The following is a 27,897-nucleotide window of genomic DNA, read 5'->3' as shown; positions in this document are numbered from 1 at the left end:
GTACACAATAATTCAACCAATGTCTTAATGCTATATATTTCTCTGGATGCTGTACATGAATATAGAATTAATGCAATAAATATGTTTCACTTGATCCTCTTAAATAACAACCAAACCTACCAACCAGCCACACATTTAGAATCATGAGAAGGCCAACTTGTGGCCATTACGTGTCCACTCACTGGACAATATATATATACTATATATATATATATATATTATATATGTTTTTGGATGTTCCCTTTCAAACTGTCTTTCTGGCTCCATTCTTATTTGAAATAAAAGTTGTCCATCTCATGTTTGTAGTAAACAGAATGAATGTGCTATCAAGATAATTCAATGCTCATGCTGACTTTAACAGATGTTATATTTGGGATTACACTTTCTCAGTAAAGTAAAGATTCTAGTACTTTTGTTGGGTTGAGTCCCATCTGGGATTCGAACCCACACCCCCAGAGTCAGGCACCTAATCGCCAGCACACTAAGTCAGCTGCCAAACCTGCTCAGTCATAGTGGCTAAGTCATAGGTATAATCCCAAATATAACGTATGTTACATTTGACCACTTTCTAAATGGCATTGTGTATTCATTCTGACTTGTAGCACACAAGCAGTGACCATGTAGAGTGTCATGCATGGATAACCTTGCTATTTTATTTGGTATGATATAGAGCTTTCACTTTTCATCAAATAGTAACCGTCAGTTCCAGTGAGTGAAATCATGTGTACAGAATAAGGATAGGATTTGAGTTATCAATTGAACAGCACATTTTCATCATATGCGATATCCTAACCTGAAAAGATGTATAGCTGTGTATATGGAGCTTTTATATGGACTTTACAAAACCAGACACCTCACAACACAATATTCCTGTCACGATTCTGATTATGTTATAGTTACAGAAATCACATTGCCATCTCCATCAACTGGGTCCATATGCGATAAAATCTCATCATACTCTGATTAATAACAACAATCGTAATTTGGATCTGAATATAAATCTAAAAATTCTCAAGATAGTTTTGTTATTTCAATAGCACTGTTTCGACACTACGGAAGTACCAAAACATATCAAAAGAAATCTAAAATGGCAAAATGGCAGAAGTGGTCTGAGAAACCAGGAAGCTCTCGTAAAATAGGCCACAGCTCTTTAAATCTGGTCACTTCCTCAAGCAATAATCCAAGGAAAATAATATCTAAGAACTGACTGAGAAACACTAAAACAGAATTTCAAACCAAACAGATATTGCTTGTATTCAAATCTGGGTTAGTACCAATTGTAATCAAGTCATCCGACTCAAGCAAATGTTAGATCTATAAATCCAGGTAAGTCAACCATTCACAGCCATTAAACATACGCACAGAGCTAGAATCAAACATACACAGGTAACTGGCATTGTACCATCTTCTTTTATACAGGGTATCATGTCATCATTCTGTCATAATAAATACCCTGGATTCATCCTCTTCCATAGCTTCATCTGGGAAATCCCCATCTATATTTTGGCCGTTTCCACAGAATCAACTCACACCTGAATGTACTTCTTACTCAAAACAGAATCGGTCCACAGTTTTCATAATACACTGGTTATTCAAGGATGACATCACACATACACAGATGACATCACACATACACAGATGACATCACACGCACACAGATGACATCACACACACACAGATGACATCACACATCAGGGAATACAATACTGAACACCTCCTTATAATGGTTGACAAAATGGACCTCAAGACCCTCGGTGATGTAGTCAGGAAGATCTGAGAAGTCCTTCTTGTTCTCAGCAGGCAAGATAATGCAATCTACTCCCACTCTCTTGGCCTGCAACATCACAACCAATCATGACACCAATGGGAGTGTGTTTCGAAATCTGACAGTGAGAAATATGTAGTCAAATGGATTTCAAATGAAATCCTCAAACCCATTTTAAGGATAACATTACAATTTTAAAAAGTGCATCTAGCTGTGTGCCAGGAGTATCCATTCCATCATAAATTGCATTTGATCAATATTTTGGTATTCTTTTGATATTTAATAGCATTCTGGTAACCAGGCTGTAAGTTTCCATGGAAACGTATAACATCATCCAGGAGTCATGTCTCACAGTTACTCAAGGATGTGTCGAAATAGATCTGTGGAAAATCACACACAGCATTGGTGTTAACAAAACAAACAACCATTAGATGTTTTCAGATTTTGAGGATGTTGTTGAGAACTTCAATGGTATGTAAATTTTGATATAGTGGGCGAGTGATTGAGTTTACTATTACGCCGCTTTTAGCAATAGTCCAGCAATATCATGGCACGGAATACCAGAAATGGGCTTCACACATTGTACCAATGTGGGGAGTCGAACCCAGGTCTTCATCATGGCGAGCGAACGCTTAACCACAAGGCTACCCCACCACCCCAAAGTTTGGTATACGAAACCATTGACTCGTCCACATACAACTGGGTGCAGAGCAACATATTGGATCATATTGTCTTAGACAAAACAAAATACAGCTAAATCTTCTCTTATGTAAATTGTCAAAGCTAACTATGACTCAGTAACAATGTATCTATTTATACAGGCAGGTGAAAAGGGGGATTCAAACTACTGCACTTACAGAGGCGTGTGTGTGTGTGTGTGCGTGCGCGTGCTTGTGTGTGCGTGTGTGTGTGTGTGTGCTTGTAAGAGTCCAGACTGATGCTGTCATACCAAGCTACAGTTTTAACATGAATCCTGCATATGGACACATTATACTATCAGCAGACCAGTCCATGTTTCACCCATTAATGCAGGACAGGCAGGCAAGAAACAGTACCACTTATTAACATCTTTTGAGATGAGGCACCAAGGTATCAGAGCACAGACTGTCTGCTCTCTGGGCAGATGCTGTATCCACTAGACCATAGAGGCAGTTTATTTATACAGAATTCAACTTATCCAAGCTGAACACACTGATGAGAGAAGAGGTGAGGTGAGGTGAAAGTGGGTTTAACGTTGTGCTTGAGAATATTTCGCTCATATGACGACATGCATGCATGTGTATGTGCAGCTGCTTGTACTAGCCCAGATTTAAGCTGGTTTTATAGTGCTAGCCCACTGAGATACCATGCCGCAGTGAAGCATGAATACCCCACTCAGACACATTATACTGACTCTGAGTCGACCAGTCCTTGTTGTACCCATTAATGCCGAGCACCAGGCAGGGACCAACAAGTACCATATTTTAACATCTTTTGGTATGACGTGGTCGGGGATCGAACCTGCGACCTTCCGCTCTCCGGGCGGACGCTCTAACCACTACACCACGGAGGCGGTCGATGAGGGAAGAGACCTGAGAGTGAACTATATTTGACGGAGTGTTAGTTGTTTGATCTGCATGCAACAACATTCCAACAATGTGATGGCAGTCTCTGCATTTCGATCTGGACAGTGATCGACTGAGCATTAATCAATGCAGCTGGGAAACGATGTCATGCCTCAACAAACTCAGCAAGCCTGACCACACAGCTCTATTACAACAAGCATCTTATGCAGAAAACAAATTCGAGCCTGGATCTTCATGCTGACAAGACAAACGTAACCTACAGCTATTGTCTTCTCCTTGATTCCCCCGACTGGCAGAACTTTCCCTGTGAGAGACACCTCCCCTGTCATAGCCATGTTCTGTCGAACAGGGCGGTCTAGAGCTAATGACAGCAGCGCTGTGGTGATAGTGCAACCAGCACTTGGACCATCCTTCGGAGTCGCTCCCTGGCAACAGAGTGTCATTGTATATAGTTAAAGACATTATGTACCAGAATATCTTTTTCAATAATGCTACTGACTCTTGTGTGAAAATGTCTTGAGGTAGGCTGGAAATTTGTATTGTTTAATAGATACAACAGTTACAGGATCTAGTAACTTCCACTATGCATACCTCTGGCACATGCAGATGCGCGTTAGCTTTCTGCAGATAGGAGTTATCTGGGTTGTATTCTGTCAGGAAGGACTTGGCATAGGTATATGCCAAGTTGACACTTTCCTTCATCACAGTACCCAGGTGACCTGTGACCTCCAGGGATCCCGCGTCAGTGGAGTCCGGTGAGATAGGTTTCTTGTTGACCGTCTCAATGTACAGCGTGGAGCCACCTAAACAGACAGCACAAGTGAGTGAGTGAGTTTAGTTTTACGCCACACTCAGCAATATTCCAGCTATGTTGCGGTGGTCTGTAAATAATCAAGTCTGGACCAGACAATCCAGGGATCAACAGCATGAACATCAATCTACACAATTGGGATATGATGACATGTGTCAACCCAGTCAGCGAGCCTGACCACCAAATCCCTTTAGTTGCCTCTTACGACAAGCATGGGTTGCAGAAGATCAATAATTCTAACCCGAATCTTGACAGGTCACTTTATAAAGAGCCACACATATCTGTCTCTGTTTCTCCAACATACCCATGGAAGTCCAGGCAAGGCCCATTACTACCCCTGGGGGTGTTTCCTCGTACATGCGGTCGGTGGTGAAGATCGGTTTGCCCACATAGTCCTGGAGGTTGTCCACATCTACATGAATGTTGTCCACTTTCTCCCTCACCATCTTGTACGCAGCCTTGCGATAGATCTGTATAAAACAAAAGCTTTGACCATGTTACACCCTGTCTACAGTACATATATGGCCCTAACTGCACTTTTATTTTTCCCTCAAACCAAACCAAATCACTCTACGCAATTTAAAAACATATTATTTCCATTTTGACTCAATATATTCTTCAGTGAAAGCCTAGAGAGAAAACTGCAAACCTTCTCTATGTGCTTCTGGAGGTTGCGCACTCCACTTTCCCTACAGTAGGACTTGATGAGTGTCTTGATGGCATCATCACTGATGTCAATGTTGTCCTCTTGAACCCCTGAGTGGTCTTGGGCTTGTGGAATCAGGTATTTCTATGAAACATATTAGAGTGAGTGAGTGAGTTAATATTTAACGTCACATCGGCAATATTTCAGCCATATCGTGACGAGAACATTTGATATTGGAATGAAATATATGGCAATTATAAAAATCTGCCGACGAAGGGCAGTAAAACAACTAGAATATCACAGATATACATGTAAAACTAGTAATAGAGTCTAAAACATTTTAACCATAGGGGACAACACAATATAAAAGTAGGCTATAGATCACCAACAACTGAAAGTAGGTCACCATACTAGGGACCATGGGGACTTACATTACTTTTTGCTACCTGCATGGACCCTAGCTGGATTTACACCATCCCTTCAGCTGCTGGCGATTGGAAGAAATGTTAGCCAAAATTAATTACGTTTAAAAATCCTGGCAAGTTTAAATTGACTTTGAAAGTTTTAGCACTGAAACATATTAGAAGATCAAAATATTTAATCCCATGAAAAATGGAATGTCTTGAGCCATACCACCAACTACAATTTGGCAAACTTAGCATATATAAATTCATCACAATCGGAACAGAAACAACTGAAGAATGGACTTGTAGTTAATGACAAAAAATCCAAATCTGGCAAAAACATGTACCGATTACCCCAGGTCCAATAAACTGGTTGAGTAATGACAAACATACATACTGCTTCAATATGGCTGCCACTCTTAAATCATGATAGACAAGGGACTAAAGGACAGAGGAAGACACACACAGGGCATAAGACAAACAATTACTTAAATAACTGAACGGTTGTTACTAAATGCTAATAGTTAGCCAGACTAGAATTTTGATAAACTTTTCACTGGGAACAGTGACATTTTGATCATCAGGGTCTAGTGTGTGAGGAATGTTACCTACATCAGCAATGGCCACTTTCTCCTCAGCCACATATCCTGACACGTCTATCATCTCCATCCGGTCTCTCAGTGGTTCCGGGATTGTGTCGGTGATGTTAGCAGTGCAGATGAACAGTACCTACAGGATCAAAGGGTACACACATTACTAAACATACACCAGAGGCCCAGATAAGTTGCATATCCAGGTAAAATACGCATAGAAACTTTCCAATTACGCATTGAAAAATAATTGTTGCGTACCAATTACGCATTTAAACTGTTAGATACGCAAAGAGTTTAAAACAAATGCGTATGGAACATACTTATAAAAATCGCTTGCGTAATGAAAAAGACATCGATTGCTATCAAGTTGTACTGTTAGTATAGGACAAGTGTTGTACTGTCAGTATAGGATGACTGTTTTTTTATAAAATCATTTCCATTATATTTAAGTTGGTTTTGATTAGGTATGACATAAGGCAGAACATACCTGCTTAGTAAACTTACTCAATGACACAATACTTAGATGTGTAAAATGACTGAAATACGTACATATTTGAAAGCAGTGGGTAACGGTAAATGAAATACCCACTCAACATTCATAATACCCACTCCAAAAAAATACAGTGGGTACAGTACCCACATGAGCTAAATCTTATCTGGAGCTCTGCAAACACCATTTAAAGATTCTACAACTGTCTGTATTCCACACGGCTCACCTTTGACAAGTCAATGGGGACGTCCAGGTAGTGATCGAGAAAGTTGGCATTTTGTTCTGGGTCCAGTAACTCCAGGAGAGCTGATGATGGGTCACCTTGGTAACCCTTGCCGATTTTGTCCACCTGAACAAGAAAAAGAATAACATAGCCAACTTCTGATCAAAAACAAAATGTGGCAAGGTGGCAGCCCCATGAACACAGATTTTTATGGGTTTTCTTCCCAATTCAAATTATCAGAGTGTACGATTACCATTAAGTACAAAGGGATGATGTCTTACTGTCCCAGAGACCACATGACACAATGTCAAGACCTGCACTGAAAATAGTCAATAATTGAACAATTTCAGTGACAGAATTTGTATCCCGAAAATCATCCTAACATGCAAGATAATGTTTTTCTTTTGACAATTACATAAACAGATCACAAATCAGTGCAGCAGGGAAATCTCTAGTTTCTTAGTCTTACAACACCCGACATGCTCCAATCTTACAGAAGCTTTGAAATCACTAAATCCATTATTTATAATGACAAAAGTGTGCACGTCTTCGGCAGTTGAAGCAGCACATTATTGAACCCTGTGAATCACCATCTTGGACAGTTTGCATCATAGCTGCCTTGCTTCTTACCTCATCAATGAGAACAAGGGGATTTTCTGCTTTGGTTTTCTTCAGGCACTGTATGACCTTCCCTGGCATGGCACCAACATATGTCCGCCTGGAGAGAAAAGATCATTCACTGACGACTGTACAAACACAACACAGATTACTAGACATGACACACACATCCCTCCACAAACACGGATCATGAACCACTGGAAGTGATTTAATGTCAGAACATTGTGTCTATTAAACCGGTGCAGTGGTACAGTGCTGTTGTTAAACATGGCAAATATATCCTATTTTTCAACAATTGATTTGGTCGTATGTATTTAATGCTCACCTGTGCCCTTTGATCTCAGCTACATCAGTCATGCCACCAACGCTGAATCGGAAATACTGCAAATAACAAATATACCATAGTAGCTCAAGTCACTATCTCCCTGTATTAACAGACACAGAAACAGATTCTGACAGTTCTTTGCATTAGTTTCATTTCAATCTTCTGACCATGTAAACAATACTTCAGCATATATTCACAAAATTCTGAAATTTCATTTGAAATATGAGAACTGATGGCAGTCGTGCTTTTAAGCCTCATAAGGGAAAGAACATATCCTGATATAGTGATGTCAACTTCTTTCTTATGAAATACACTTTTGAGTATATCTTTTGCCATCATCAGGTGTTGATATTCATCCTTATGTTTCTCCTTGAATGGCTGCTGTGTTTGAATATTCTGTGATCAGTAGTTTAAGACAGCAAAGCTGAGATAATTGTTTCAGCTACCTAGGCCTTATAGTTTCATAAGATACTGAAAACACTAGAAAAAATGGGGTGTAATTTGTATGCAGGTGAAAAGGTGGCAGCGGAAATGTGTATGTTTATTGTTATGAAAATCTGTTTAGATATATATCTCTTCCTTGAAGAAAAAATTATATTCATCCTTTCTATATACAGATAATTATATTAATATATTATTATGTTACATGTGTGGAGATTGTCAGTGATTAACACTGATGCTCTGTTTACCAGGGACATAACTTTCCATTGTCTATGTTAAGCTGGGGTAAGCTGACAACAAAGGGCAGTTACCTAATTGTAGCTTGGGTTTTTGTCTTTTTCTAGCCAGTTGAATACAAACTGGTCAGTTCCCAGGTCAGGAGTGTTATAAAGGGGTGTGCCATGTTGGCACGGAATGTAGCTTAAATTGTACATGCCATGTCAGCATTATGTGAATGAAGTACTCTGTGCTTCACACTTGGTATGCTGGATTTATGTCTTGATATTCAGGGGATCTTGTGGGGACATGGAAGATGATGTTATCAAGAAGTAAGACTTTTCTCACTGATAATTGCTTTATATTATTGTACCTAATGTAAAATATAGTTAGTCTGCCAGAATTAAACTGTTCTTAAATTGTTGAGTGATCTCTCTTTGTTATGCATGGAGACTAAATTTTCAATCCACTCGTAACACAACATACTTGCTGCATATGAACTTTCACAAGTCATCCAAAGGTAAGATAACTGTTTTCAGCATATATGCATGTTGACAGAGCAGTATGTACCACACACTGCCATCCATGTTACAATGTCCATCATGATGCTAACCATGCTAAGAAACTTTCAAAATCAATGCTAATCCATACACCACATCTACACTGTGATCTTCAGTGAAGAACATCAACACGCTTACAGTAAATGTAAAACAAAAATAAAACACACGTCTTTGGTTTTCTCTTCTTCCGGTAATGAACAATCATTTCAATCAATATGGTGTAACATTACTTAGCAGCCAATAACATACAGTATTGAGTAGTATTCCAAGTGTGTAGGTCACCTACCTCTCTGTTGAGTGCCCTGGCAATAGACTTGGCAATGCTGGTTTTGCCTACTCCAGGCGGCCCATAGAAGCAGAGAATCTTGCCTTGCACCGACCCCTTCAGCTGACTTACAGCGATGAATTCCTGCACAGCAAACATTGAAATCAATGCCTATAGAACAAAGTTAACTGGGTGCTATTTGCAAAGATGTGGTTCTTGGCATCATTAGTGCCTGAAAGTTTTAACAGGGAGCTACTCAGCTAGGGAGCTACAGGATGTGGGTTGTGGCAACATCAATACCTGGGAGTCAAGGTATAAAAGGGACCTACTGACCAGGATGCGTTTCTTGACATCGTCCATGCCGTAGTGGTCCTCCTCCAGTACTGTGTTAGCTTTGTCCAGGTCCATGTTCTCCACTGTGTACTTCCCCCACGGCATGTTGGTCAGCCAGTCCAGGTAGTTGCGGGTCACGCTGCACACACATCAGTCAGTATACCAGTACGTATCAGAGAATATATTCACATCGATAAGTGTACATATCACAGAAAGCACACATCAGTTTACATATCTAATAGGAGTATATGTAATTATGTATATATAAGCAAGTGTATTTTAATTTGTATTTTAATCACTAAGTCTAGCCCTAGCTTAACCACTCAATCTAACCTGCTTCACTTTCACGGAAAGATTTCAGCCCGTAACCCCCGTATTTATTTTTAATTATTATTTGCCTGAGAATACCCGCCTATGTTTTTTTATAAACAGCCTATACCTAACCCTAAACCTAACCCTAAAATCTAACCCTAAACCTCACCCTAAACCCTCGAAATAATCCTAATAAATAGAATACATTTCAAGTAGGGGTTACGGGCGGAACTCTTACCCCCTCATATTCAATAGCAGGGTGTTTTGTGGGTCAGCTACCATTTCCACTTCAGTCTGTCAGGTCATTGGTCATAGCTAGCAACAGCTTATAACAGGTTAGTTTATAATTGGATTGTATATTTTATGTCTTCATGTTTAGTGTGTATGTATTATTTCTCAGCTTCCTTTAAAGCATGTATCATGTTATGTGTGGTAAATATAACTGACTGACTGAGTTTGGTTTTACGCCGCTTTTAGCAATATTCCAGCAACATCACGGCGGGGGACTGTGGTAAATATAAACCAAATTAAATATTTGTAATATTTAGCATAACTAGGTGTTAGCAATACTTTACATATGTAAGTATTTATTGCTGGTAATCCTAAATAACATTTCCCACGAGAATGTTACCTAACATATAAATTATTGTGTAGGTAAACAAAATGTGTACATCTACTTCTATAAACTAATGCACCTAACTTTGCATGTGTGAATGAATGAATGAATGTATGTGAGATAAGATGAGCTATTGGAACAGATATTTTATGTACAGTAGAGTGATAATGTATAGATGTAGAACGTTACATAGTATTGATTTTGTATATGTTTATGTTCAGGTGTGGCAAACATATTTCCTGATGTTTGTGACCTCAAAGGGGCACTCGGTGAGGGTTCTTTCTTATTATATTGTAAATAATTATGTTATGTACTTGTATGATGCTACACCTGTATGTTGAAATATAAACGTTATATACATATATACACACGTCTGCTCTGTGACCTGGATTAATAATGATTGTATTGATTATATATGATCGTAGTACTTATTGCTAAGCCTCACATGTATTGGCCCATGAAGTATTGTAGCGTATTTTGATGCCATGTATTTATTTTTTTACAGGACCTTCTTCAGTTATTATTGCCATTAAACAGACATCTACAGAAACTATTTGCCTTTGTGGTATATACCAAACCACTCTGTTTCACCTGATGAAGGGACCTGGAATGGTCTCGAAACGTAAAAATATCTTGGACAATATTATTCTCAGTACAAATTAAATCTGGATGCATGAAAGTTTGCACTGTAAGGGAGTGAGTAAGTTACAGTACAACCAGAAATTATTGAGAATTTAAAGATTGAAATTTTATATTTTTTCACTCATTACTCATGTATTAAATGTGAATATTAGCAGAACATAATTCCAGATTCAAAGACAGTTAGTATTTTGTCAAGTCACCATGGGCAGCAATGCAGGCTTCAATGCGGCGGGGCATACTACTGATCAAAGAAGTTAGAAAGTCGTTGTTATGCTGTCCCAATATCGGACCACCTCTTCTTTCATTTCAGCAATAATTGTCAGATTATTCTTATTGACACTTTCCTTCATAAGTCCCCAAACATTTTCTATTGGATTTAGGTCAGGGAAATAGCTTGGCCAATCTAATAATGTCATATTTTGGGTCCGAAACCAGGCCTGTGAATGCTTTGAACAATGTTTTGAGTCGTTGTCATGCTGGAAAATCCAAAGATATCCATAAAACACGTGAGCAGATGGAAGTACATGTCCCTCGAGAATATCGGTGTACTTCTCACTGTTCATATTCCCTTCAAATACACAGAGGGGCGTTGCCCCTAACACAGATATGCCACACCACACGTTAAATTTCGGACTGTACTTAGGGCGCTGATACAAAGGTTTTTCAGTTTGTTTGGTCCAGAATTTCAGTGTATTAGGAAACAGCCACACAGAACTTCCATCTAAGAAAATCACATTGTCCCAGTTAAAATTTCTATGCTGTAAGCACCAGTTCAACCTTTGCTCCTTTTGTTCAGGTTTCATGATTGGTGATGGAATTCCTCAACTTTTCTGCCAACCCATTGCATGCAGCTCAGTTCTAATTGTCTCCTTACAGACAGCCACAGTTCCTCTATCAATCATATCCAGCCTTAAGTTTTCTAAACTCCTTCGTTTGTTTTTAGAAACAAGAATACCAAGCCGCCTCCTGTCACTGACAGTCAATTTTCTGGGCCTACCTGTGCCTCCCTGGTGCTCAATGTCATATCCATTTGCAATATTTTTCAAAACACGATAAACAGTGGACAAAGGGATGCCTGTTCTACTTGAAATCACTTTAGCTCATCTGATGTCCTTGTTATAATACTCTAAAATCAACTTTCTCTTCTCTAAATCATCCATACTGAGTATCACTGAAAATGTCGTCTGCTAGCAAGTAAACAAAGGGGGATAACTCTTTACAAACTAATGAAAAAGGATTAACGGAGTTGTCTCTCTTGAATGAAACCAAGCACTTGATAGCTGGTCAAGGTAGTTTATCCTAGAAATCCAATTAAACATATTCCTAAATTTCTCAATAATTTCTGGTCATACTATAGATTTAACGCTGGTGTGAATACTATATTAGACAAATTCATATTATTTCTGCTGCAGATCCGTTTAATATTTATATTAATATTAACAAAATATTACAAATAAAAAATATTAGCCATGATATTTAGATTTCCAATAATTATCTTTTCAGGCATCAACTGTGAAAATGAGCCAGACAAGCTGTTTTGCTGTGTCTTAGCTGACCATCCTATAGGGTTGTGACTTACTTGAACTCTGATGAGTGGTTGTCTAGCAGGGACAGCTTGGTGAGCTCCTCGTCTATAACTTCCTGCACATGCTTTGGTACAGTGAGGTCCTACAACAACAAACACTGGACATTGAGCATGGGACCAATAACTGAATCATCGATTCAAGATATGTTAACCTACTTGCACCAGGTGCAACCTAAGATAAAAAACAAGTTGCACCAGCAAATTCCAGTTGTACTGCTTTTATTGCAATATGTTCTGTATGAAATATGCTATTGAATTATTTAGATGTTTTATTCAGAGTTTACCCAATCAAAAATGAGTTGCACCTGGTGCAAGTTAGACTAATAACTAGGTTGCACTATGTAATATTGGGTTGCACCAGTGCAAGTAACAAAGCACTTAATCGAGCCCTGATCATGAATATATTATTATGGCAGAATCATGAAGATATGATCAATGACTCGATCATGAACATGGGATCCATGTCTGCAACAGATGTGTCATGAACATGGGGATAATAGAATCGGTGGTCAAATCATGCACATGTAATCAATGAAACAACTAAAGTAAAAACCTAATATTGTTCAAACTTTGAATGGGTAATCTTACTACTCGGATCATATCTCTGTACTAACTGATAAACCCTTGTTGACCTCTCCTCAATGGCTTCAATAACGTTGAGCGTGGAGAGGATTTCTTCTCAATGGCATTACCTTTAGTCTGGTAAGGAAGTTCTCCTCAATGTCATTACCTTGAAGGAAGAGGAACTTCTCAGTGGCATTACGATGAGTGCGGAGAGGAACTTCTCCTTAATGGCATTACCTTGATTGGAGAGGAACATCTCCTCAGTTACCTTGAGTGGAGAGAAGCTTCTCAATGGCATTACCCTGAGTGGAGAGGGACATCTCCTCAATTACCTTGAGTGGAGAGAAGCTTCTCAATGGCATTACCCTGAGTGGAGAGGAACATCTCCTCAATTACCTTGAGTGGAGAGGAACTTCTCCTTAATGGCATTACCTTGAGTGGAGAGGAACTTTGCAATGACATTACCTCGAGTGGAGAGGAGCTTCTCCTTAATGACATTACCTTGAGTGGAGAGGAACATCTCCTCAATACCTTGAGTGGAGAGGAACTTCTCCTTAATGGCATTACCTTGAGTGGAGAGGAACTTTGCAATGACATTACCTCGAGTGGAGAGGAGCTTCTCCTTAATGGCATTACCTTGAGTGGAGAGGAACTTTGCAATGACATTACCTCGAGTGGAGAGGAGCTTCTCCTTAATGGCATTACCTTGAGTGGAGAGGAACTGCTTCTCAATTACCTTGAGTAGAGAGGAACATCTCCTCAATTACCTTGAGTGGAGAGAAGCTTCTCAACGGCATTACCCTGAGTGGAGAGGAACTGCTTCTCAATTACCTTGAGTGGAGAGGAACTGCTTCTCAATTACCTCGTCTCCTCAATTACCTTGATTGGAGAGGAACATCTCCTCAATTACCTTGAGTGGAGAGAAGCTTCTCAATGGCATTACCCTGAGTGGAAAGGAACTGCTTCTCAATTACCTCGAGTGGAGAGGAACATCTCCTCAATTACCTTGATTGGAGAGGAACATCTCCTCAATTACCTTGAGTGGAGAGGAACTGCTTCTCAATGGCATTACCCTGAGTGGAGAGGAACATCTCATCAATTACCTTGAGTGGAGAGGAACTGCTTCTAAATGGCATTACCTTGAGTGGAGAGGAACTTTGCAATGACATTACCTCGAGTGGAGAGGAGCTTCTCAATGGCATTACCTTGTGTGGAGAGGAACATCTCCTCAATTACCTTAAGCGGAGAGGAACTATTCAATGACATTACCTCGGAGAGAACATGGTGAGGAACTTCTCCAATGGCATTACCTTGAGTGGAGGAAGCTTCTCAATTACCTTAGGTGGAGGAACATCTCCTCAATTACCTTGTGTGAGAGGAACTGCTCAACATCTCCTCAATTACCTTGAGTGGAGAGGAACATCTCCTCTCAATTACCTTGAGTGGAGAGGAGAGAAGCTTCTCAATGGCTTCTCAATGGCATTAGTGGAGAGAAGCTTCTCAATGGCATTACCTGAGTGGAAAGGAACTGCTTCTCAATTACCTCGAGTGGAAGGAACATCTCTTCTCAGTGGATTTCTCCTCCCTGAGTGGAGAGGAACATCTCCTCAGTGGGAGAGGAACATCTCCTGCTTCTCAATTACCTTGAGTGGAGAGGAACTGCTTCTCAATTACCTTGAGGTGGAGAGGAACATCTCCTCAATTACCTTGAGTGGAGAGGAACTGCTTCTCAATGGCATTACCTTGTGTGTGGAGTGGAGAGGAACATCTCCTCAATTACCTCTTGAGTGGAGAGGAACTTGCTTCTCAATGGCATTACCTTCTCAATTACCTCGTGGAGAGGAACTTCCTGCAAGTGGACATTACCTTGAGTGGAGAGGAGCTTCTCAATGGCATTACCTTGTGTGGAGAGGAACATCTCCTCAATTACCTTAAGTGGAGAGGAACTATTCAATGACATTACCTCGAGTGGAGAGGAACTGCTCCTCAATTACCTTGAGTGGAGAGGAACTTCATAATGACATTACCTCGAGTGGAGAGGAGCTTCTCAATGGCATTACCTTGAGTGGAGAGGAACTTCAATTACAATGACATTACCTCCTTGAGTGGAGAGGAACTTCTCAATGACATTACCTTGTGTGGAGAGGAACTTCTCAATGGCATTACCTTAAGTGGAGAGGAACTCTCCTCAATGACATTACCATTACCTCGAGTGGAGAGGAACTGCTCCTCAATTACCTCGAATGGAGAGGAACTTCTCAATGACATTCTCTTGTCGAGATGGAGAGGAGCTTCTCAATGGCCTCAATTACCTTGAGTCTGGCGAGGAACTACTGCTCAATGGCATACCTTTAGTCTGGCGAGGAACTTCTCTTCAATGGCATCCTTGTCATCCTTCTCAATGCCCAACTCCTTCTTGATGATCTTCAGCTGCTCCCGCAGGATGTACTCACGGTGCTGCTTCTTCACCTTCTCCTCCACCTGCCACAAAACAATACACATAATTCACAAAACACTAGGCATATTCAGCAAACTGGTTCTGTTTCAGCATAGGTTGCCAGTACCCCAATTCATCCAGACTCGATGAAGAGTTATGTCCCTTGGTAATTTCATAAAGCCTGAGTACCATATTGGAACAGAAGTGTATGACACAGTTTCAGTATGACATGTAAGAATAGATATGATCATATCTCAGTACTACATCAAGGAGTGAGTGAGTGAGTTTAGTTTTACGCCACACTCAGCAATATTCCAGCTATATGGCAGCGGTCTGAAAATAATCGAGTCTGGACCAGACAATCCAGTGATCAACAGCATGAGCATAGATCTGCGTAATTGGGATACGATGACATGTTCAACCAAGTCAGCAAAAAATTCCTGGGTCCGCCTATGTTTGGTATGATGCTGTCACTTCTATGGACTCCTATCAACTAGACCTCAGAGATCACATCTATCTCAAAGACTGCTTTGTGAGCCAGCATCTGTAGGAGACTCAACTGACCTCTTTACCAATCCTCTGCTGGAGCTTGCTGAGTTCATACTCCTTCTTCAACAATGACAGCGCCAACATCAGTCTCTTTGGTACCTGTAGCAGACAAGAACGATAGAATACATCACATGCATTTATTAGAGTCACTTAAGTTAACTGACTGTCCAGCCTAAAATGGTATCCTGCCTCAATATTAGACACATAGTACAGCACATATCTTAATCTCAATCAGGAAAAAAGCAGAATGTTCTGGAGATTTACTTTTCCCTGGATCTCAATGGGGAACTAGCAGAATGTACTAGGGATGTATTCTGGGAGGGCAGCAAGGGTTATGGGACACCTCTTCTTACATTTGCCTCCTCCAAACAGGATGTACTGGGGATGTATTCTACCCTGGATGTATGTTTCCTGTCTTTGAGGTGAGGTGAGGTGAAATTGGGTTTATAGTCGTGCTTGAGAATATTTCGCTCATATGACGACGTGCATGCGTGTGTATGTGTATGTGCGGTTGCTTGTACTAGCCCAGACTTAAGCTGGTTTTATAGTGCTAGCTCACTGAGATACCATGCCGCAGTGAAGCATGAATACCCCACTCAGACACATTATACTGACTCCGCACCGACCAGTCCTTGATGTACCCATAAATGCCGAGCACCAGGCAGGGACCAACAAGTACCATATTATAACGTCTTTTGGTATGACGCGGTTGGGGATCGAACCCGCGACCTTCCGCTCTCCGGGCGGCCTGTCCTTGACCTCAATGTGGTGGGAGATCAGCATGGGTTATGGAAGACCTGTTCTTCCCTAGAAATCCCATGGGAAGAGGATATATGTGAGTGACCTACTCTGCCCTCATTGGTATTACATTGTCATGAGCCTTACGTTTGTCTCCTCCATGGGAAGAGGATATATGTGAGTGACCTACTCTGCCCTCATTGGTATTACATTGTCATGAGCCTTACGTTTGTCTCCTCCATGGGAAGAGGATATATGTGAGTGACCTACTCTGCCCTCATTGGTATTACATTGTCATGAGCTTACTTCTCGTTTGTCTCCTCCCTCAGGACTTACATTGTCTTGAGCCTTACGTTTGTCTCCTCCAGGACCTTCTGCAGTTCCTGTGCCTCCCCAGCGGTCAGAGCAGCACCTGAAGCCAACAGGTGACAATCACTAATATTGAAACACAATATACAGCTAAAGCAAAGTCTCTGATAACGTAGTACTATTTGTGACAGTAAATGTAAAACATGCAAAGTGTTATTGTTGATTGTGATCCGGTCAATGTGATGGAAGCACAAGCAACCCAGAAGCAACGTGATCCCGCTCCACCAAACCACAAACCCCTTTCCGGCACAAGCACCTGTGATCCAGTCTACTAACCTAAATCACTGATGTAAACTGGATTGTCGATCACTCTCTGTCCAGCCTGGATGATCTGGGCCAGATTCTCCCTGGAATGCACAAAATTTAGTGTCAGTAGAGGACAAACATCAAACTAACCCTTGAAAACAGTCAGTAAGGAGGGAATAATCATTAATAAGTTATAATTTTTGGGGTGTTTACTTAACAAATCTGTGGAAATACTGGTCCTACAACAATCTTTTAAACTGGGCAACCATTCATATACACCCATAACTTAAGTATCCAGTAGAGGGTAGCCTTTGAGCACAAATGTCCATTATAATACTCTTACACATCTGATATAATCATGGCAACCTTTACTTACTATTTAAAATACTTGATACACATTTGTAAAACAGGTTTATTCTTATTCTGCAAATTTGAGTTAAACCGCAACATAAGGGTCAAGTCAAACTGATGGACTACAACCAGTGTGCAAATAAGCCACTGGTCCGCTAGCCTGTGGCTAGTAAAAATCCAGTCGGGCCAGTAAATCTCCAGAGTCACTTGCCCGGCTAGTGACTTTTCATGGGGTCATTTTGTAACTATATCACTCTCTCCAACTTATTAAGTTATAATACACTTTTAAATCAAGATCATGGCCTGATAAAAAGTTAATCATATTAGCAGCTTAATGATGACTTATTTCAGTTATTTGAGCATAAACAAAATATTTCAGAAATTCAGACATGTGTTTTCTTATTTGTTTTTGATGGTATTTTACCTTTTTGTAATCATTTGCTTAGATTCTACATTCAAATTCTGGGGCCAGTGAATATTTTTGTGGGCTAGTAACTTTCAGACATAGCTTGCCAGACTGGCTAGCAAAATTTGGAAACTATTTCGCACACTGACTGCAACAACCACTTCTGAATATGCCTGAAACTAGGATTCCATGTGTACGTATTGTCTGCGTAACTGTGTGATGCATAGTGCGTATTACATGTGCGTAGTGTCCAATTCCATGTGTACGTATTGTCTGCGTAACCGTGTGATGCATAGTGTCATATAGTGTCCAATTCCATGTACGTAATGTCTGCGTAACCGTGTCCATAGTCCATTACATGTACGTAGTGTCCAGTTCCATGTGTACGTGTATAAGGCTATGTGATGCGTGAAATCAAGTCTTTCTTTTCCTGGAGATCGTACCAGAGGCGCACATAAGCTGCGTATCGGGGTAAAATACGCATAAAAACTTTCCAATTACGCATTGAAAAATAATTGTTGCGTACCAATTACGCATTTAAAATGTTAGACACGCAAAAAGTTTAAAACAAATGCGTACGGAATATATTTATAAAAATCGCTTGCGTAATGAAAAAGACATCGATTGCTATCAAGTTGTACTGTTAGTATAGGACAAGTGTTGTACTTTCAGTAGGATGAGTGATCTTTTGTGATAGCATTTCCATTATATTTAAGTTGGTTTTGATTAGGTATGACATAAGGCAGAATATACCTGCTTAATTAACTTACTCAATGACACAATACTTAGGTGAGTAAAATGACTGAAATACGTACATATTTGAAAGCAGTAGGTAACGGAAAATGAAATACCCACTCAACATTCATAATACCCACTCAAAAAAAACAACAGTGGGTACAGTACCCACATGAGCTAAATCTTATCTGGAGCTCTGCATACTGATCACAATTGCTGTCTCAAATGCCACCTTGTTTCTCAAAACGGAACTTTGTAACTTAACATATGAAGATATATATATATATATAATTCAAAATCCCAGTCCTTTCTTGGTCATCGTTTTCCTGAAGTTTCCTTGTAATTGCGTTCCAAATATTGTCTATCTTCGTAACATCCTTGTGGTCCTTCCTAGGTGCATTGTAAATAGCTGGATTGCATCTAACGAGTTCAGTTAATTGTTCAAGAAGTATCTCGGATACCCAATTTCTAGGCATTTTGCAACTTGTGTGTGCAATTAAATGCATGTGATATTGGGAAAGCCCCTTGGGAATCCCTACTTCCGGCCTCCGTATAGCTGCGTGATGCGTATTTGGGCACTTTTTCAGCATAAGCGAATTCACGCACTACGCACTACATATCACGCTTTACGAGTGCATGGAAACCGCTATTACTATTTTAGTACAAAGTGTTGTATATGCATTACGCACTATGCATCACGCACTGCTCGCACATGGACTGACTGACTGACTGAGTTCAGTTTTACGCCGCTTTTAGCAATATTCCAGCAACATCACGACGGGGGACACCAGAAATGGGTTTCACATTGTAAACCTTTAACCACTAGGCTACCCCACCACCCTGTGCACACATGGAAACCCGGCTTAACACTTCATGGTGTATGTCCAGTAACCGATATAAGGACATGGATACAGAAACATCCATCAAAACATAACATCCAGCTTCCTATCCCTGAAAATAATTATGACATACTTTTTTCCTAACAACAAATATTTAGTATGGTGTTTTCTAACATGCTCAGAAACATCAACAGACAAGCCTCAATCAAGACTGAACTGTTCTAACATGACAAAGCATCTATGTTTCTACCACAATGACAGCAGCTTGTCCAGTATAGATTATCAAACAGTCCATGTACCTGTACAGAGGATTCATAGCTATGATGTCTCGGATCGTCTTCACAACTTCAGATGTCAGCGCCTGAACAACATCAAACATCCTTTTTCAATCAAAACATCAATCAACCCAGTATCATATTGTATAATGCCATGTTGGCTTAAAAATTGGTCAGCATGAACATACAAAGAGAATGCTTCACAAAGAATACAAATTACAAGACACAAAATCAGACATTTAATCAGCTGAGTGAGTGAGTTTAGTTTTACACCGCACTCAGCAATATTCCAGCTAAATGGTGGCGGTCTGTATATAATCGAGTCTGGACCAGACAATTCAGGGATCAACAGCATGAACATCAATCCACGCAATTGGGATACGAAGACATGTGTCAACCAAGTCAGCGAGCCTGACCACCCGATCCCGTTAGTCGCCTTTTCCGACAAGCATGGGTTGCTGAAGACCAATTCTAACCCAGATCTTCATGGGTTTTAATCAGCTGAGATCTCCCATCCTTGCCACTGAGTTAAATCACCAAGTCCACAGTTTCTGAAGGGAAGGATCCACCAGGACCCAATTCTGAAAAGCAACTGTAGCACTACAATTACAGGGCTCGATTTAGTGCTTTGTTACTTGCACTGGTGCAACCCAATATTACATAGTGCAACCTAGTTATTAGTCTAACTTGCACCAGGTACAACTCAATTTTTGAGTGGGTAAACTTCTAAATAAAACATCTAAATAATTCAATAGCATATTTCTTTCATTACATGTTGCAATTAAAGCAGTACAACTGAAATCTGGCTGGTGCAACTAGGTTTTTTAGCTTTGGTTGCACCTGGTGCAAGTAGGTTAACATATTTTAAATCGAGCCCTGAATTATTGTAGTCCATGTAGTATAGGAGTTACGAACACCTCAGTGCTATGATTGCACTGCGATATGGGGCCAAGGATCTTATGACAAGCAGGTGGAATTTTGGACCAATTCAAAGGCTTATACATCTATCATGTCTACAGAAATGAATAACAAGTGATTCTGTGGCATTTCATTGGCTAAACAAGCAATTTTTTCATCTTTTTGTTTCCATGATCTGAACAGAAAATATGCGAGGCCAACTAACAGACGACTGTTTACTGATAACATGTCGCAATATTGAGATTAACACCATTGACTTTGTACAGTAGTCTTGTTCCTTGTGTTCATGATCTTCATCTTATCTTCATAATGTTTTCATATTTATGGAGGTCTAATTGTAAGAAACAGCAGGTACACTTTGTGTAGAATTTACAGTGTGGACATCAATTTTTAACATTACACTTCTCTTAGACAAAAAATACTGAAGTCGATTCTTAAAGAAATGCATAATTATGACAAATAATGACCTTTATCTCATCGTCACTGGTAAACGGTTCATGCTGAAGGTTCTCAACATCCACCATCAGGACTTGAGATACAGGCGGCACAGGTGTCGGGCTTGAAGCATCTGCTCTGCGGCATTATCCAACAAGGGAGACGACTCCCCTGCTTCTGGTCCCACTGACTTCACCATCTCCTCAACACCATTTCGGCCATTACGTCGCCTTCGTCGCTTCTTCTTGTTACTGTTATTGTTGTCTGATCATAATATAAAGTTCTTGTAGGAAAATGTTGATAGTTGTTATTGTTTTACCATGACAATATTACTGAAATATGCTTATCTATTTTCTTAGGATAACTATATAGTCCGTTTGGCTCAAAATCATACCGATGAATTGCAATCTAACTCGAAAACTACTAAACATATAAATTATAATACTCAATGAAATGCTGATCATAATCAAAACATCAGACCAACTCTGTGGTTTTTTTGCAGAATTTATGTCCTAAAAATAAAAAATTTTTACACCATTCACTATTTGTTACGAGGGAGGGGTGCAAAGAGAGGAACAGCCAGGTGTGCGAGAAAGGATGGAGACAGCACAGCACAGGTAAATGATTCAATAACTTTGTCACGTATACCTGGCTGTTCCTCTCTTTGCACCCCTCCCTTGTAACAAATAGTGAACGGTGTCAACATTTTAATGATAGTTCGTTAAACAACTTTATATATTTTTAGGACACAAATTGTGCAAAAAAATCCCAGAGTTGGTCTGATGTTTTGATTATGATCAGTGTTTCATTGAGTATTATATATTTAGTAGTTTTCGAGTTAGATTGCAATTCACTGGTACGATTTTGAGCCAAACGGACTATAAGAATGATCATTTGGTTATTTTCTGACATAGCTACATTCTACAACAGGTCCCTTAAGAATCTGGTAGAAAGACGCCTCTCCAACAAAATGACAAAATCTGACTATTTAATCATATATTTTACATAAAACTTGATTTACAAAAAGCTTTTACTGTTAAAAAGGACATACAAATTTTGAAAAAGTTTAGTAATCTGATGACCAAATAATGCATGTTAACTCATTTTTTTGTTGCTACTAACACAAAAACATATTTATCTGAAGGCTCTATATCACACCTCTAATTCTCAATAATACTAACTATCATCCCTCAGGGAAGCTACCATACAATTTATTAGGAATTTACGCATTTAGATTACAATAGCAAATTAAAAAATTTGAATAAATTAACGCAACTTAGCATTAAATCAACTCTCGCACACTCTACCGGCCGAGCATTATTTCAAGCAAACCTCATAGAGTTATGTCCCTTGGAACACTCTTACGAATATCCTACACACAACTTGTGACTGTTGGTGTTTGTACATAATGGAAGGGAGATAACTCTATCCCATGAACACACCAAACTATCCTGCCTGAACATGAGGAAATACCTGGTTCACTGGCCTCAACTTGCACTTCAGCTTCCTCTGACAGAAGTCCAGTAATCCGAATCCTGAAAGGGAGTTTTTAATTGCTATAAATATATAGAGGTCAAAGGAAAAAGCGGTTATGATTTCTATATCTATAGGCTGTCACCAAACAGCTGCAATGTTGCTGAGTGCTGAACAACAAACAAATCAAACATACACTGTAGCTACACAAGCCATGAAGTCTGACATTTTTACATTTGTACATGGCAAGTTAACAGTGGTAAATCTGTCTTAGTGATGCGAAAAATAGTTAAAGTTTACCAAATATTATCAACTCAACACGGACATAAATTACTGATGGTGACCAACATTGTGACAAAGAAAATATAAACTACTTGAGATCGGAATAATTACCATTATAAGACAAAACTAAGAAACAAACTGTAGTATGGAATGAAAATACTGCATTATAATGTATGTCTGTCTCACTAAGTTCTGCCTTCTACCTGCGGTGCGCCATGACAATCATCCTCAGCTTGTCTCCGAGGTCCTGCATCTCAGTAATCTGGACGAAGGTTCCCACGTCCTAGATGTCATCAAGGCGGGAGACAACATCGCTCTCGTTACTGGAAACAGTGATAACATTACTCATATAACATCTTGAATTGTTTAAGCTAAATTAATCATTTTAAAATTCACCTGAGGGAGTGAGTTGGGTTTCAGCAATATCACCGCGGGGGATACCAGAAATGGGCTTCACACATTGTACCCATGTGGGGAATCGAACCCGGGGCTTCGGCATGACGAGCGAACGCTTTAACCACAAGGCTACCCCACAGCCCCAAAATTCACCTGAGACTTTAAGTCAGGCAAGATGCATACAGTGTGTGTTTTTGGTGCTGGTGCTAGTCCAGGCTAATGTGGTTTACAGTGATAACCCACCAAGCTACCATGCCACAGTTAAAACATGGGTACCTGCCAGACACAGGTAACTGTCCTTTATGGGCAACAACAAATGCCGCTGTTAATGTCATTTAGTGCAATGCAGGAATCGAACCACAGACCATCCTGTCTATAAACAGATGATCTATCCACTACACCACAGAGTGAGTGAGTTTGGTTTTACGCCCCTCTTTGCAATATTCCAGCAACATCACATCAGGGGGCGCCAGAAATGGTCTTCACAAATTGTACCCATGTGGGGAATCGAACCCGGGTCTTCGGCATGACAAGCGAACACTTTAACCACCAGGCTACCCAAAGGCCCCTACACCACATAGACAGCCACTTCAGTATCTGATATCATCAATCAAACATCACACCTGACCAGGGATTGACATGTGATTTCTTTGTTTTGTTTGTTTGTTTGTTTGTTGATTACCGCTGCACTCAGCAATATTCCAGCTATATGGAATCTGGACAAGACAATTCAGTGATCAACAGCATGAGCATCAATCTACGCAAATCCAACCCAATCCTGTTAGTCGCCTTTTACGACAAGCATGGATTGTTGAAGACCATTTCCAACCCAGATCTTTACAGGTTGATCTACATGTGAGTGTGGTCAGTATAACCAAGAGCTTATCACACAAAATTACCTGTCATCTTTTTTCAAGAACACTCCAGCATATGGTTGATTGAGTCTCACTTTCCTTCTCAGCAGATCCATCAAAGTTTTGTCACCAACCTGAATTGACAAAACACATCATATATATACTATATCATACACTTGATGTTTCCACTTTCTGTAGCCCTTAACATGCTTAATAATACAAGAGTAGGCAATACATATTGTTTTGTTGTCATGTTGTTATTTTTATAAATGCTTAATGATACTTAACTCTGCATCTTATACAAGATAATATTGCATAAGTTATATCTACACCAGTTCATTTTCACCTGTTTTCACGAGAGTTTCAACGGTTTTCACGCTGCTTTCATAGCAATATTCCAGTTACATCATTTGAATCAGCATGGGAACACAAGCTACCAAGAAAATGGGCTCTGTGACACATTATAAACACTTTATTCCCACATGTGGGGATTGAATCCGGCGTGATCTTCAATCATGTTACTCATGCTGTAACTGAGCACAATGCTTGTAACCACTTTAAGGCTACCCAATTTGCGCCCCTTCTGTTTTGGAAGCCAACCAAGCTAATCTTATGGGCAACATTCCCTAGGTATTTCCACAAATGTACTCAAGAAGAAACATAATGCAAAATCATTATCCTGACACTGCCTGAAGTTAAAAACTGAATGTACTCAAGAAGAACCTTACCAATACCCTGGGACTAGAGTAGCAAGCTTGGGTCTCTGAACATATATAATTATGACAGAAGTAAATAATTCCTTTTAAATTAAAAGGAGCCCCAGTGAGATGGGAGATTACGGACCTGAGGAATCTAGACTAGCTTCATTTAGGGCTTTAGCATTATAAAAGGGCTGGGCAAGGGAAATAATCTGGTTCAGGGAGTGTGAGACACAAAAGAAACTGTAGATGGCCATTTCCTGAAACTAAAGTCAGTACTTCATCACTGTATAAATGTATGTATGTGCTATATCACAATGACTTTGGGATAATGTTGACTCACTGACTGAGTTTAGTTTTCTATTATAATTTGGGTTATAGAAGAGATTTTATATCACCATAATGTACTAAAAAAGAAGACAACTCCAAACTGTGGTACCATTTTTGGAAACATATGTCTCGTAAGTGTCTTCTAAATCATGTAAATGCTGACAAAAACATGTTCTTACCACAACATTTTGGTATAATGACTAGAGGTGTGACGATACAGAAATTTCACGATACAATACGTATTATGATATCTTGGAATGATACGATTTGATTCGATGCATATCACGATATGCTATCTTTAGTTATTTTCTTTCAAAATGTATATTTTGATAGCAAGTAACAGTGTAAATTTTGACATGACCGCCAATTTCTGGTGAAAATTAATAATTTTAAGGTCAGCGATACATATCACGATACAAAAAAAGTATTGATATATTTATCGTCAGATAAAGTATCACGATTATCGATACTACGATATATCGTCACGGCTCTAATAACGACACACAAAAAAACACTATTATATATCCTTTGTCTCACACAGTTGACTTAATCATTCTCATTAAATACTTGAAGCATAACATATCATTGAAACTATGAAAGGGGTATGAACTTGCATTCATTTGCAAAAGCTTAATCCAGTATTTACATTCTGTTGGCCTCAGAAGGACACCACAGAATTGATAATTTACTCGAACTGTTGAACATATCATCAAACAAATATGCTCCAGAAGTTCTTAACTATGCTATATTTAATTTCATATGCAATTTGACATTATGACAGGTAGTCATAAAAAATAATCTTTATGTATACACTCGGACCTCGTTGTATCGTGGCATTCATCGTATCACGGCAAACAGTATTTTCGGTTTTCTGCACGAGACACGCCCTAATAGCGACGATTTGAATATGTAAATCGATAGCCAGACATCAGTCACTTGTTTACTTTTTGGAGACCAGCAGGATGTATCAAATCTTCGTAAGTATTATCCAGCAGAAATATTAACATTAAACTCTGGAATCTTTTGGAATCTGTCTGAAACCCTTCCATCAAATACCTGCCATAATATTTATGTTTTGTATTGTATATGACCCTTCCCACTCAATCTGAACTAGGTCATCTGCATATCATTGTTGCCATATCAGTTAAGCAATATCATTTTCTGTTCCCTATTTCAACTTGCAATCCCAGTTTTAGTGTTTACCGCGATACGATGGAGTTCTCTCCTTGGTAAAGATTAAACAGCTTCGTTCGACTAATGGCTCTCGCTGAAAAACTATCAAAGTTAAAATATTATTTTTTCATAAATATGTTGATTAAATGTCATGTTAATCAGATTTCATAATAAAATAGGCCTCATAAGTTCACAATTTTATTTCTGATTATGGATATATCAAGTACCGCGATACAACAAGGTCGCAGGCTATGTACAACTGTACTGTGTACACTGTTGCACATCGCCCATTTAATCTTTGTGTGTGTGTGTGCATGCATGCATGCATAAATAAGAAATTGAGGAAAGTGACACAGAAAAATGAGAGACCTACTTGCTTTTGTTATAATCATGTGACCATGAAACTTACTTCTATCATCTTAACAAATCTTGGAAAAACTGGATTTCTGCTGATTGCAATAACAGGCACTTTGGGGAAAATCTCTGGAACTGCCAAGGTGGTAAGAGCTCCCATTGGAAATGGCTCTGGCTGCACATGCGGCGTCGGCGATTCCTCCTCAGCAGGCTGTCCATCTTCGTTTCCGTCACCTTTATCAGAACTACTCGAAAAATATCTTGAAGAAACCGTAGCAGAAACAAGTCGACTCTGCCCCAGTAATGCCCGACTAACCCGACTGTTCAGATTCAATGCTGAAGTGTTGAATTTCATAAAATTAGATATATTAGCACTATTTGTAATATTATTGATTTCCACAAGTGCTCAATGTCCGAGAATGCCCAGTACGTTGTTCACAGTGACTGAGCAAACTTTGCGACCTTGTCTGATGTAATCCATTGACGGGTTTCTCAGCACTATACAGCTTGCACTGACAGTGTCCAAAGTTTCTACTCTTCGCAGCTCCATAATTTACCGTCGTCGCCAACCGTCTGGATAAAATACAATTTCCTTGAGAGATACTAGACGCCTTTTTTGCACTGCACGTGTAGCAAAGCCTGACGAAAGCGGCCATGTTTACAGGGGACCATTCTATTTCCGGTTTAGGGACCAGTCATGTAACACAACTGAGAAAACCACGACACTTATTTCATGATTGTCAGAATTTACGACCCAATGACATCTTTGCATGATGGAAGAACTACAATGTTCTACACTGTTCTGTTTTTTTCATGCAATTAATGTTTGTGAATGGTGACTATTTGAGGTAGATCGGAATGAAATATGACTGGCCTCAAAGATGACAAACCTCAGAGACATATAGTGAGTGAGTTTAGTTTTACACCGCTTTTAGCAATATTCCAGTAGTATCACCCATGTCACCGCGGGGGACACCAGAAATGGGCTTCACACATTATACCCATGTGGAGAATCGAATCCGGGTCCTCGGCGTGACGAGCGAACGCTTTAACCACCAGACTACA

At 39.6% G+C, this 27,897-nt stretch overlaps 1 protein-coding gene across 1 annotated transcript; it reads right to left on the bottom strand.

The window, feature by feature from the left end:
- Positions 1 to 227: 227 nt before the first annotated feature.
- Positions 228 to 27,496, bottom strand: LOC124257588 (lon protease homolog, mitochondrial-like). The gene is given in 23 exon segments (XM_046691686.1): positions 228 to 1,834; positions 3,591 to 3,755; positions 3,922 to 4,133; positions 4,446 to 4,611; positions 4,791 to 4,931; positions 5,804 to 5,920; positions 6,501 to 6,623; positions 7,128 to 7,215; positions 7,441 to 7,496; positions 8,944 to 9,066; positions 9,256 to 9,394; positions 12,405 to 12,493; positions 15,324 to 15,455; positions 15,976 to 16,059; positions 17,052 to 17,110; positions 17,344 to 17,414; positions 19,944 to 20,005; positions 21,305 to 21,397; positions 21,400 to 21,536; positions 22,746 to 22,807; positions 23,231 to 23,350; positions 24,323 to 24,411; positions 26,888 to 27,496. Coding segments are annotated over 23 exon segments (2,583 nt in total). The 5' UTR covers positions 26,993 to 27,496; the 3' UTR covers positions 228 to 1,684.
- Positions 27,497 to 27,897: the final 401 nt, after the last annotated feature.

The sequence above is a fragment of the Haliotis rubra genome, unplaced genomic scaffold, assembly GCF_003918875.1.
Source record: "Haliotis rubra isolate DU_JTF1 unplaced genomic scaffold, ASM391887v1 Scf668, whole genome shotgun sequence".
NCBI lineage: Eukaryota > Metazoa > Mollusca > Gastropoda > Lepetellida > Haliotidae > Haliotis > Haliotis rubra.
The sequence above is the reverse complement of the archived record's forward strand: the minus strand, read 5'-3'. Positions and strand labels throughout refer to the sequence as shown.